This window comes from Myotis brandtii, unplaced genomic scaffold, assembly GCF_000412655.1.
Source record: "Myotis brandtii unplaced genomic scaffold, ASM41265v1 scaffold45, whole genome shotgun sequence".
NCBI lineage: Eukaryota > Metazoa > Chordata > Mammalia > Chiroptera > Vespertilionidae > Myotis > Myotis brandtii.
In genome coordinates, this window is record NW_005367209.1 from 2494326 (window position 1) to 2508709 (window position 14384).

At 40.5% G+C, this 14384-nt stretch overlaps 1 protein-coding gene across 1 annotated transcript in view; it reads right to left on the reverse strand.

The window, feature by feature from the left end:
- PLCB1 (phospholipase C, beta 1 (phosphoinositide-specific)) overlaps positions 1-14384 on the reverse strand; it is a 616974-nt gene that overhangs the window by 89303 nt on the left and 513287 nt on the right. The window contains exons 26-28 of the mRNA XM_005874740.2: positions 12532-12585; positions 8902-9121; positions 5963-6143 (exon numbers count right to left, since the gene is read on the reverse strand). Coding sequence (XP_005874802.1) covers positions 5963-6143; positions 8902-9121; positions 12532-12585 — 455 coding nt within the window. The remainder of the gene's footprint in view (positions 1-5962; positions 6144-8901; positions 9122-12531; positions 12586-14384) is intronic.

Below are 14384 nucleotides of genomic sequence, written 5' to 3' on the forward strand. Positions count from 1 at the left end.
CTTCTCTGCTGCAGCTGCAGCGGAGAAGCCAAGCCTCGCTGCGGCCGCAGCGGAAAAGCTAAGCCTCACTGCAGCCGGACCAAAGACCTGGGTCCCGGGTGCCAGAGGAAAACCGGTGTCAGCAGCCAGAGGAAGGAAGGCCTATTGTGCGAATCTTCGTGCAACAGGCTTCTAGTATACTAATAAAGGGGTAATATGCTAATTAGAACGAATAGACCTGAAGTCTTCCAGACATCTTCCAGATGTCCTTCCAGACAAAGCCACAGTGGCAGGCGCTGAGGCAGAAGCGGTTAAGGGGGATCAGGCAGGCAGGCAGGTGAGTGGTTAGGAGCCAAGATTGCAAGAGGGAGGTCCCAGATTGGAGAGGGTGCAGACGACTGGGCTAGGCCCCCCACCCCAGCCCTGGGCATGAATTTTATGCACTGGGCCTCTAGTATAACATAAGTAATATATGAATATTATATAATACATAATGTAATATATAATTTTAACATATATGAAATATATGTATATATGTAATATATGTATATATAAATATATATGTGTTTTATGTAAATATACACAGCGAGAACTATATAAATATATGCATACATTTGTATGTATAGGGGTGGACAAAAGTAGGTTTGAAGTAGATTATATGAAAAATAATACAGCAATTAATAAATAATACAAGTATAAATTGTGTTTTGCATACTGACAACTGCAAACCTACTTTTGCTCACACTTATATGTATGTATGTGTGTATATATATATTTACATATATGTATACATACAATCTACATATATATGTAGCTATATACATATACATATACATATATGTGTGTGTGTAAATACATATACACAGACATGAAAAGAAAAATAGCAACTCCATTAGGGTTACCCAATGATGATCAGGAAAACTGACACATAAGAGTACATTTTGACAATTATTTCATTCCTTATTTCATTAATAAAATCTTTTATTTATTTGTCATTTCCTCCTTGGCAGAGAATGTAAAGTTTTGGGGGAAATTATATCATTATTTCTCAAGACAAATGACCTTATGTTCAAGTCAGACTGTTGGAGGAAGACAGAAAACACTAGCACAACTACAGTAGCAATACTTCCTGACACTGCAATTCCTCCTGGTTCATAGACTTCAGCCGGGCAGCCACAGAAGGGAAATAATTCAAGATTGGTTCCCAGACAGGCAGCAACAGCAAATGGTGCTGATAGAAATCATTAAAAGGAAGAGGATGAGCCCCCTCAGGCTGTAGCAGGATGTCAGAAAATGCAATACAGCCCTAGCCAGTTTGACTCAGTGGATAGAGCATCAGCCTGTAGACTGAAGGGTCCCAGGTTCGATTCCGGCCAAGGGCACATGCCCGGGTTGTGGGCTCCACCCCCAGTGGGGGGCATGCAGGAGGCAGCCGATGTATTGCGGGGGGCGGGGAACTTACACTTAAAACAATGTTTTCTGTACATTACCTCATTATTCCTTCTTATAGTTTAATGAAGTGAGGATTATTTTTTATCTTCAATGGACAAATGAGGAAGTACAGCTACCCAGTGGGGGAGCATTGGCCAGAAATGATGAGATTTGAGACAAGACCTGCACTCATCACCACTCCCATCCCGATGGGTCATCTATTCACAGCTGATCAATATTCACCCAGAGCTTTCACTACCCAGAGTTTTCACTGTGAAACACCTGGACTGGCCAGAAACTGGGGAACTAAGGTGGATGGGCACTAGTGTGGGTTTGGAGCCACAAATGATTGCTTTTGGGACAGGCAGGAGGATGCATGAGAAGATCATGGGCCATTAATGTTGATGTGAAGGAAGGAAGGAAGACATGAATGGGATTAGAACATGTGGGAGATTTAAAATACAACAGAGGAGAAAAGGTGGGATTCGAAGCAAAACAAAACAAGCCTCTGCACAGAAGAGAGCGATGACTGAGAGAAAGCAAGGACATATTTCCTTAAAGCTACCAAGAAGGAAGAAATGAGAAAACAAAATGTCAGGCCAGGCACTGCTGAGACGGAGGAGCGGCCCATGGACATCACCACAAAAGCCCCTCTCACTATGCTGAGGGTGTCAAGCCTTGAATTCTGATGCTGTGGCTGATTGAGAGTGATGGAGAAATCCTCAGGGAGATCCCCTCAGAATTTCCTCCACTTAGCAAAGTCACTTCAAAATTAAAATCTAACCCTAACTGAATGGGCAAAACTCAGGGTCAACCTTTGGCAGTTGATGAAAACAGATAAACAAGTTACAGCCAATTCCTCAAGTATGTAGCTCTTCCTTGGTACAGGGGTCCTTAATTGGGGTCCACAGATCCTCATAATTTCTGTGGAAAAATTTTAGGGAGCATAGGAACTTAAATAAGGTTGAGAAACTTATGTCTTCATTTTCACTCACCTCCACCTGAAAGTAACCATTTTCTTTTATTGTGAATTTAGGCCGGAAATCACAGGAGCGATCTCCATAGGATCTGCGACTTGGGCACCAATAGATACTCATCCAGCTTGATGATCAGCTGTCAGTAGTCAGCAGTTCTATTTCCCATTTCAACTAAAAGGAATTTTAGGCTCATTCTAGTCTTGTTGAGCAAAGGTAAGGGTAGATAGCTCTGAAACTGTGCTTCTTCAACTTGAATGTATAACAGGTCACCTGGGACTCCTTTTAAAATGCAAATTGTGATTTAGCAGGTGGGGCCACATGAGTGGGGGACTTCACTTGAAGGAACCAGACTGCAGAGCTATTTGGATATAGAACTTTAAAGATGAAGATCATTATTTGGGCAGTTATAAAAGAATCCTTTGAAGGTATAGTCTATGTCACTTGGTGCGCATTTTACACCTCCCTGATAATATGAACAATTCCTTAAAATAGTCCCCTGGTGTTTATCAGTGTATACAGTTAGACAAACTGTTCTCACAAGTGTATTTTCATATCAACTTGTTGAGACCTTTATTATTTCATTTATTCATCTGGTAATATAACTGTTTGTAATATATGTTCTCTCAGTGTGTGGTGACCACGTCTTCATCTTTATCTCCAGTGTCTACCAAAGCATTTTGTAAACATTTACTTTTTTATGAATATTTAGCAGGTAGCTTACCGATGCCATGGTTTCTTTCTAGATCCTTGAACTGTGGGTGCTGGCATTTGAAAAGCCTTAACAAAGATACATGTGTATTTAATTCCCAAAGCAATTTTGGAAGATAAAATATCTTGTTTTAATTTTTCTCATCACCCAAATACTCCTTTTTACCTGGGGCCTACTGACTTTTTAATTACACTTCCGTTTGTCTAATTTAGCCTAAAAGCCTATTCATAATTCAGAACCACAACCAAAGATAGAACTGACAGTTCTGCATGCCTTTCACTAAAAAGATTTTCCAGCAGAAATGGAGTTGACCGAAAGTTCTGATACACACATCAGCTTGAAGGCATGACATGTATATTGCGGATGCTCCCCAATAGCTCTCAAATAAACTTTGGTTCTAAATCCATGGTCTTTGGGCTGAGCCCTCTTAACAAAGGCCCATATGTGTGTGTCCAAAGCCCCACAGTGTTTGGGGCTTTATCTGAGCTCCAAATCCACAATTTAAAAACCATTGAACTGTACACTTTTAATGAGTGAATTGCATGGTATGTGAAATAAATCTGTTAAATAAAAAAGAGAGCCCTGGCCAGTGGGCTCAGTTGGTTGGGTGTCATCCATGCATTGAAAGGTTGCCAGTTTGATTCCCGTTCAGGGCACATGCCCAGGTTGCAGCTCAATCCCCTGAATGGGGCATGCAGGAGGCAGCCAATCAATGTTTTGCTCTTACATCAATATTTTTCTCTCTCTCCCTCTCTGCTCCTCTCTCTCTAAAAATAAAATATAAAATATCTTTTTAAAAGAAGAGAAAAAGAGAGAGTAGCACAGTATCCAATCATCCTAATGAAGGAGTTGGCCGTGTACTCACAAGTCGATACATAGATTTGAGGTCATTATCATAATGTTGGCTTGGCAGCTGAATTAGTGGAGGCACCTACACTATGGTTTAAAGCAGGAGTTCTAGTCTAGAGTCAGCAGATCAAGATTCAAATCCCAACTGCACCACTTTCTAGTTGTGAAACCTTGGGAAAGTCACTACATTTCTCGGTAAGATTTTTAATCTGCTAAACGGGCTTACAACAGTACCAAAACCCAGTGGTTACAATGAGGGTTAAATTGGGCAGTTCCTGTAAATGGCTTAGCACAGTGCATAGCCCCATGGTGGGTGCCCAATACACAGTAATTATGTTATTACTATTTTCTGGAGTACTAGGGATGCTGCACTAGAGAAAGCCAGATGGTAATGTTTGCAGTGGGTCCCAAAGCCATTATCTCCCATTAAACTTCACTTTGACTTTCTCGGGTTCTGTCCCGGGCAATCCCTTTCCTACATCAAACTCAACTGCTGCACCACGGTTCAGGTCTTAGTTTAACGGTTCATAAACAAGGGGGCCCATCAAAATCATGTGGAGCTCATAAAAGATAAATCCTGTGTCTCCAAGTGTGGTCCCTAGACCAGGAGCGTCAGCATCAGAGGCCCTTTGAGAGTTCCGATCTGTGGAATTGGGAACTCAGGCTGGGACCCAGCGATCTGCTCTAACAAGCCCTCTAGGTCCGTGGTCGGCAAACTGCGGCTCGCGAGCCACATGCGGCTCTTTGGCCCCTTCAGCGTGGCTCTTCCACAAAATACCACGTGTGGGCGTGCATGTGCAGTGCGATTGAAACTTCGTGGCCCATGCGCAGAAGTCGGTATTTTGTGGAAGAGCCACACTCAAGGGGCCAAAGAGCTGCATGTGGCTCACGAGCCGCAGTTTGCCGACCACTGCTCTAGGTAATTCTGACGCAGGCTGAAGTTGACAATAATTGACCAAGTGGAATCTGATTTTGATTAGCTCCTCTTGCAATTTAGACCGACTCACTGGCATATTGTCATTGGGAATCAGTAATCAAACAACAGAGTTGCACTTTAATCCGGCTACACCACCCACAGATAGCCAACCTGCCAGCAGAAACTGCCTCAGAACTCTTTTACATGGACCCACCTTCAACAAGGAAATGGACAGGTCATACAAACACCTCTGAGAACCCATTTCCTCCGGGGACACTAATTTCTATGAAGCTAACTCATTTGTTTTGTTTGGGGCACAAGCTTGTTTTCAAGGCTAGTTTATTGATTGATTCATTTAATTTACCTATCACCAAATATTTTTCATGTCCCTACTATGTGTCAAGGCGTCAACATTTTGGAAGATAAAACTGATCATTAACAGAGAAGATGGCATTTTATTTCATTGGGAGCCTGAGCAATTGGGTAGACAACACTCCATGCTTACCATTTAGTAGGCTGTATAATTGTTTTTAGTTCTTGAGAAGCCCAGAGATACAATAAAAGTGAACATTTATTAGCAGCATGGTCTTAATCTTTTTAAAGTGTTTTCCAGTTCCTTGTGAGATTTCAAAACTCTCAAAAAAATATTATAACCCCCAAATAAGTCAGTGAAAATAAAAGCAATAAAACATAGCCTCATTCAGGAGCAGAGAGGAGCTTGGTAAAGATGCTGGAAGAAGGGAATTATAAAATATTAGTGTGGTGAACACTAGACATGTCCAGTTCTAAGAAATGATGACTTTCAGCTTTAAAAAACCCAGGTTCTGGGTTTTTATTGTTTGTAAGTTAATCATGTGTTAAATCATGTCATAATATGGATCTGAAAAACATATCTTACCTCTCTCTATAACCTGGAAAAACATATCTTACCTCTCTCTATAACCTGGCATCAAAATAATATTATTGGGGAAGGAAGCAGCAGGAAGGCGCAGCCACATCTGCCGCAGTCTAACTTTAATTTATTCAAAGTTTTCATCAAAAGTTTTCTATAGAAAATAGGGTTCCAGCCATACAAACATAAACCATGTTCCTTGGGCTTACCAGTTTAATATGTTCTCGCTTCTGGTATTTTTCACTATAATACTGTTCTTGTCGAAGATTAAGCAGTTGCTGTTGTTGCTTGTCCTTCAAGTCTATTAACTTCTGGGTCATTTCGGCATCCAGGGCAGCCAGATCTTGCTCAATGGTTGATGAGCCGTGGTCAGGGCTGCTGGGTTCCGATCTGCGGAGACACAGAACTTAACTCACAAAACATGCAGGTCACAGTACAGTGGAGGGTAGTGGTTCACCAGGTTTCCTCCTAGAGAGAGCACTGTGTTTGGAAATAAATATTTCAATAATCCACCTCAAGTACAGGCTCAAGTGCCGAGGACAAGACATTTGTGACCACTTAATATGTGCCAGGCACTTTCTACACTACAAAAGGCTTTCACAACAATGCAACGAGGAGAATGACTATCTCCAGTTAACATCTGAGGAAGCCAAGGTTCACTGAGACACTGTGCCTAAGGATACCACGAGGGGAGGATACTGCAATGCTGCTCATCTGAGGTCAGACACCTGGGGGAAAGCAAGGTCTTAAGTACAGCAAAGAACCCTGGTTGGTTGCTCAATGGTTAGAGCATTGGCCCTTAGACTAAAGGGTCATGGGTTTGATTCCAGGTCAAGAGCATGTACCTCATTTGCAGGTTCAATCCCTGGCCCCAGTTGGGGAGGCAACCAATCAGTGTCTCTCTCTCACATCAATGTTTTTTGTTTTTTTCTCTCTCTCTTTCTCCCTTCTACTCTCTAAATATCAATAGAAATAATATCCTCGGGTGAGGCTTATAAAAAACAGACAATTACAGCACAGAATCATGCATGCCAGTATCTGGACAGAAACTACCCTTATATGATCTGCTCGACACATTATGTGGAAAGCTCAGTTGAGATGATGGATATATGAATAAAAAACAAATCTAACGAACATTACATCCATTCATTGCTGAGTTATTTTCAGAAGGTTAAGGTGTATGAAGGAGGCTGGGAGGTGGCAGACATGATCAGGCCTCAGTGGCTTTGCCTTTTAAAAGGAGCTTTCCTGTGTCCTTTGATGCTAGATGCTTAGGGGACTTCCATCTGTGTGTTGAGGGGAAGTATTAGAAAACTGTGTCCTTTGATGCTAGATGCTTAGGGACTTCCATCTGTGTGTTGAGGGGAAGTATTAGAAAATAAACAAGGGAACAAGGTTTCTGCATCTTTTGTAAAAGCAGAGTTGAAAATATTCCCCGTTGCCTAATGTTGCCTGTTTAAGATCCATGAGATGAATTCTTCTATAATTTAATACCAGGAAAATGTTTGTCTCTCTTGGAAAAGCAAGCAAGTTTCGTTTAATCAGATGAGGAGAATTGTCTAACCCATATTTCCTTTTCTCAGAAGCTAAGAGCTATATTCAATGTTTAAGGACTGAAATTGCATTAAATGGTTGGTGCTATCCAGTAGAAATACAACATGAGCCACAGTTAATTTTTTTCTACATATGTGATCTAAAAATGTTAGTAGCTACCTTAAAGAGTAAAAAGAAATGAGTGAAATTAATTTTAATAATATATTTTATATAACCTTATTACATCCCCAATATTAGCACTTCAACATGCAATTAAAAGAAAATCAATGTGGTAGGTTCATATAAAAATGAGTTATTTCATATTCTTTTCTTTTTAAATAAAGTCTTTGAAATCTGGTATTTATATTATACTTACAGCACATTTCAAATTCTATGAGCCGCTTTCCAAGGGCTCAATAGCCACTTGTGGCTAATGACTCCCATGTTGGACAGCAGGCCTAAAAAACTGGTAACCACTCAGTCTGTGTGTATGTATGTATGTGTATGTTGTTTTTCTTTCTCTGCTTTTTGTAAGATTTTTAAACACATCTTTTATAAATAACGTCAACGCTCTATTGGAAGTTTGCAGAATAAGACATAAGTAAATAAATATGTGAATAAATAAATGACTACATACATATCACTAAAATAGGAATTTAGGAGAAGTTTTAGGCCAAGCTTTACTGGAACTGTTTATGTAACTGCAGGTAAATGTTAATGCCATTAGCTTTCAGCTTTTTCCTTGAAGAAGTGACAAAAGATCACCCAGATGGCTTGTGAGGCAGCTCCAGTTCTAAGAAATAAAGGTTTTGCTGCTTTTTAAAACCCTAGTACTGGGTTTTGATTGTGCTTTTAAGTTAATCACATGTTAAATCTTGTTTTCACAATATGGATCCGAAAAAGGCACCTTACCTCTCTCGATAACCTGGCATCAAGATAAGATTACTCAGTAAAGAAGTGGAAGGGAGGATGTAGTATAGCCCTCCAACTCTCACCGACAGGTAGCTCACATGCTCACATGGTTCCCACATGACCACATCAGTTACTGTGCGTGAGAATTATGTAGGTCATGTTAACTGCTGTGTCCTCCAGGCATACAGTTGGTGCTCAATAAACACTGGTTGAATAAATGTGTGAGAGATGCCTCTCCACGTCAAGTCTGGGTTCATGGAGCCGTGGGGACCCCTGGATCCAAACACTAGGGTTACCTGAGCAGGGCTTTGTGGGTTAACGATGGGGCAGCAAAGAACAGGTGAAACTTCTTTCTGTATGACAAATTGTCTCTTTAACTAGGGTCTAGGTACATGGAAAAATTTCATACCCACTAGGTTGGCCGCTGTATTATGGGAAGTCAGCCAGTTGATATTGGGCTCATAGGCTAGGATTCATGGATAGGACTCCCTGCATATCTATTCTCAGAATTTAGTCAAATAAAGAAATTCAGTCCACAAGCAAAACTGAGCTGAGGTGACAGAAGAGATACATAATGGAAGGAATGGGGTGGCTTTCCATCTTGCAGTGGTCGAGGTGCAAAATACAGTACAAACAGGAAAAAAATCCACGTAAATGTCTCTCTTCCTCATGCCATCAAACAAATCATACTCATTCAACTTACTTTTTCTTACTATCCTTTCTGGCTGTCTTTTCCAAAGCCGCTCTCCTTCTTAGGTAGTCATTCTGAATTTCATTATACTTTGTAGTGTGCTCCTTGATAAGGTCCGTGGTTTTCTTGTGGTGTCTCTTAACCAGCTCTTTCATTTCTTTGTAGTGCTTCTTTTGAAGTTTTACAAACGACTTCTGTTGCTTTAGCTCTTCAATAGTCTGCGCTTCCACTTCTGCAACGAAAGATCAGAAAAGCTAACAGATATGGAAGGACTGAAAAGACAGACGTAGAGAGGAGTAGCAACTTGTGTGTCTGATCCTAGCCAACCCGAGCTTAAGAGCAGAGCTTTGATGTCGAGCTTAAGTGGGTTTCAGGGTGGCTCCATCACTTGTTAACTTTGTGACAATGTTACCAAATTTCTCAAAGACTCAATTTATTCACTTCTAACATTTTTTTAAAGTCTGAGCTCCCTAGAAACAGACCCTAAGAGGAGCAAGCCGGTGCATGTGATTCCCAGAGGCAGGCTCTCAGGAGGAGGGGAGTGAGGGCAGCAGATAGGGAAGGGGAAGCAGTTAAAGGTGATGTGGGCGATGGAGGCTGGCTCCTGCCTGACCCAACTGGGCGCTCTGGAGTGTGAATTGTACCACGGAGTTGGCCTCACCTTGAGGCAAGGGGGTCAGCATTTTGCATATTTGGGATAGTCCGTGGGGGGAGGCAGAGCCTACTAGAGCGGAAGCTTCCTTTTGGCTGAGGGCAATTTTCAAGAGCAGGGAAAGCTCTGAGCTGTTGTCAGCCATCGCTCACTGCAGCTTGAGGATGGGTCCGCCGGTGGGTAAAGGGGATCTGTGCGGGACCAATAGCATCCACCTTAAGGATCACAAGGCTTCCCTACTTTTCAGGATTATTGTGCTGGTGAAATAGAAGAATTGCTGCCAAGCGTTTAGCACAGTTTCTGGCAGTGTGCCTGTAGACGCTTAAATAATGATTGTTCAGGTTCTAGAGCACCCTCTGTAAAAGGCACTATTCACAGTATAGATGTGGTAGGCTTGCACATTTATCAGTGTTCCAGTATAAAGCAATGAAGTGAAGGAAAGCCCATTAATGTGATTTTCCCAGTGGCACCATTACATGGCTACATATTTTATCCACTGCTGGGAATTCATTTACTGTGAAAGAAGTTGACCTTAAGACATTCTGAATTTCATTGACATATCTGGTCAACTCTAGAAAATGCATTTAAAAATATGTTAACATTTCTGAAATTAAGATGGATCTTATAGTCAATGGAGTATAACAGTGTGCCAGCAATTTTTATCTCAGCCATCCATGAATAGTGGGTGCCTTAACGTTGACGATGTCCTAACTGCAATGAATTGCCATCTATTTGGACCTAGATTAAGTCATAGTTCACGTTTCCATGCTTTCTTTGATTTGAACTTTCTGCTTCTGAGAGGGGAAAAAAATGTTATCATAAATATTTAGAACTGTCAAGAGATTCAGAAATAGCATACCTATGCCACGAATAACAACAGACCTGAGTAGAAGATGAGATAGCTAGTGAATTAATGTTGAAATCAGAATACAAATTGATGTTCCTAAATGCTGAGGTCTTTAAGCAATTGAAATATGCTTCCCTTATAATGTGTCTAGTCTCCTGACATTAGATTCCTTTGGATAAAGAGGCTAGTGAGAAAATCAGGTACATTTATTTAATGGTTTCCCTCAGGCCCAAATAGACTCATTAGGATTGCATAGTAACTTATTATATTAATAATTTATAGTCCCAAGGAATTGCTGCATTTTTGGTGACAGATTCAATCCCATTTCTTTAAGAAGAGTGTGCAGCACATCAGCTATGGCAAGTAGCAACAGGGTTCAAGATGTTCCAACCTGTGTTTAAAAAAATTCCAGAGAAAATACTTAAAAAAAAGTCTGTGTATGAAAGGTTATAATTTGAATATGCTCTTAAGCATACAGATAATGTTCATTTAGATAAAGAGTCAAATATCACTCATAAACAAGCCATCCAGAGATAATCACTGTTAGTTTATTGTACAGACCCTTGGCCTTTCTTCTATGCATTTATTTTTAAATAACACTGGAATCATGCTCTATTTACACTTGTGTCTCTTGTTATATGTGTCAACTTGTTACCCAGGGAACTAAATCTTTAAAACATGTTTTTAAAAATACATTGTTGCCTGACTAGCGTGGCTCAGTGGTTCAACATCAACCTATGAATCAGGAGGTCTCAGTTCCATTCCCAGTCAGGGCACATGCCCTGGTTGTGGGCTCCATCCCCAACAGGGGTGTGGAGGAGGAGGTAGCTGATCAATGATTCTCTCTCATTATTGATGTTCCTATCTCTCTCTCCCTCTCCCTTCCTCTCTGAAGTAAATAAACATATATATTTTTAAAAAATTCTTGAAGTAATTTTTTCTATGACTATTTTATGTATTATTTTGGTGAAACATAAATACATGCCTAAAAATATATAAATCGTAAAGATAAAGGCCTATACACTTTCACAAAGTGAGCATGCTTCAACAACCATTACTCAGAACAGCATAAGAATATCATCAGATGCCAGAGGCCCTCTTTTTGGTTCCTGCTCCCCATCAAATATAATCCAATCCGTGTTTCCAACAGTATGAGATGAGTTAGTTTTGCTTGTTTTTGAACTTTATGTAGATGGAATCATAAAGAATGTGCTCATTCGTGTCTGGCCTCTTTTCTTCAACACAGTCCTTGTGAATTTTATGCATGTTGTGTGTGACTGTGGTTTATTTATTCCGAGAGTTGTAGCCAGGTTTAGACTGTGATTGTAACACAATGTGTGGATCCACCCGACTGTTTACGGACATTGGGCTATACGCAGTTTGGGACTCTTCCCAATAGTGCTGTTTTTGGTGAGCATTTCTGTTGTATATTAGGCCGAGTATCAAACATTTTTCAGATTTAATTAAGTATGGCTAACTGTATTAAAGAAAGCTTGTGCCAATTCCAGTCCCACTAGTTTATGAAATTAACCAAATATAAAATATTTCCCAACTGAATCACAGTCCTCCAATACTGTGTATTCTGTGGTCACCAATGGATCATATTCTGTATTTCTAAACGATGGTTTACTGTTGTTACTTTGGGAGGATATGCTGGGGCACATTTCCAGGATGAAACAATTTTTAGATTCTAAAATGGATATCTTGTGAAATTATATTATTTTTATCTCAATAGGATCCTATCGCCCAAGGATGGTCACTTTTCTGTGATCACATCATGTAGTGTGGCCTCAACTAGGGCTGTGTATCTGTAAGTATTTTTAGAGAAGAAATATGAATAATGTTAATCTTCAGAGATGGAGGGAAGCCTTCTTTCCTCTAAATCAGCGGTTCTCAACCTGTGGGTCGAAAGACCCTTTCACAGGGGTCGCCTAAGAACATCCTGCATATCAGATATTTACATTACGATTCATAACAGTAGCAACATTATAGTTATGAAGTAGCAACGAAAATAATTTTATGGTTGGGTCACAACATGAGGAACTGTATTTAAAGGGCCAGAAGGTTGAGAACCACTGCTCTAAATACTTACACTCTATCATATTCAGCTGCCTAATTTCTCCGGGGAAAGGGTGGTATTTACCTGTTAAAACACTATGAATAAGATCTTCTGTTTTTGCAGGTGCCTTTCCAGGGCCTGAAATAAAAAGATAAAGTAAATAGGCATTTTTAACTTTTTACATTTTATTCTTCTTGTAAAACAACGATTGGCCCTTGAGTCTAAATCTCTTTGTGGAGAAATTACAAATTGGGGAGAAAATTATTCCAAAAACTTCTAAGAAATGTTCTCCTTTTGTTACTTTGAGGCAAACATAATTAAATGTGAATCTATATGTTCCATTTATAGAGAAAAAGTATATCCCTCCACTTGAAATAAAAACCAGCAACAAATTCAATTTAGGCAATGCTACTGCCACCTTTTGGCAAAATCAAGAATGACAAGGGGTCTTTTAAAAATCAAATGCTGACAAGTTGGCACTAATCATTGTTGCAGACAAGTTCTATTGGTGGATGCCAAGATCACTGGGTAAATGTTTAAGGAGAAACAGGATAGCTGCATCATCTAAAAGTATCTCCCCCGATATAGCTGTTAACTATGAAGGAGAAAACCATAGCTTTCAGTGGAGAAACCTGGTAGTCATCACCTTAACCAAGTGCTCCAACACCACCAGTGAGGAGACACATCAATACCAGGTTCCCCTGACATGCTGCACTGAGAAGGGCGTGACATCACATCTGTGATGTCCTTGCCAAACATGTAGTACTTCAACCTAATCATGAGAAAACATCAGGCTGGTCCAAATGGAGGGCTATTCTGCAAAATACCTGACCAGTACTCTTCAATAGTGTCAAGGTCATGAAAGACAGGACAGACTGAGGGACCGTCATAGGTTAAAGGAAAATAAGGAGACATGACCATTAAACACAGTGTGGGATCCTGAGCTGGAACCTGGGATGGTAATATAAAGACATCAGTGGGAAGCGGGTGAAGTTCAAACAAGGTCTGTCGTTCAGTTCAGGGTGCTGAGCCAAGGTTGATTTCCTGGCCTGGGAGTCATACTATGATTCTGACAGATGTTAACATCAGAGAAGTGCAAATCATTTTTGTAATGCTGTCTGTTCCATTTTAAAAAATTATTCTGTATGTCAAATTTTTTCAAAACGTTTAAGGAGCAGGATAGCTGCATCATCTAAAAGTATCTCCCCCGATATAGCTGTTAACTATGAAGGAGAAAACCATAGCTTTCAGTGGAGAAACCTGGTAGTCATCACCTTAACCAAGTGCTCCAACACCACCAGTGAGGAGACACATCAATACCAGGTTCCCCTGACATGCTGCACTGAGAAGGGCGTGACATCACATCTGTGATGTCCTTGCCAAACATGTAGTACTTCAACCTAATCATGAGAAAACATCAGGCTGGTCCAAATGGAGGGCTATTCTGCAAAATACCTGACCAGTACTCTTCAATAGTGTCAAGGTCATGAAAGACAGGACAGACTGAGGGACCGTCATAGGTTAAAGGAAAATAAGGAGACATGACCATTAAACACAGTGTGGGATCCTGAGCTGGAACCTGGGATGGTAATATAAAGACATCAGTGGGAAGCGGGTGAAGTTCAAACAAGGTCTGTCGTTCAGTTCAGGGTGCTGAGCCAAGGTTGATTTCCTGGCCTGGGAGTCATACTATGATTCTGACAGATGTTAACATCAGAGAAGTGCAAATCATTTTTGTAATGCTGTCTGTTCCATTTTAAAAAATTATTCTGTATGTCAAATTTTTTCAAAACATGAAATCAACCCCCCCACCCAAAAAAAGTCTAAATGCTCTTCTACTATCAAAAGCAAAGCACAACTGGGGAGTAGGGGAGGCCAGGGGAAGGTCAAGGGAGAAAAGGAAAAAAAGGAGACATATGTAATACTCTTTGTAATAC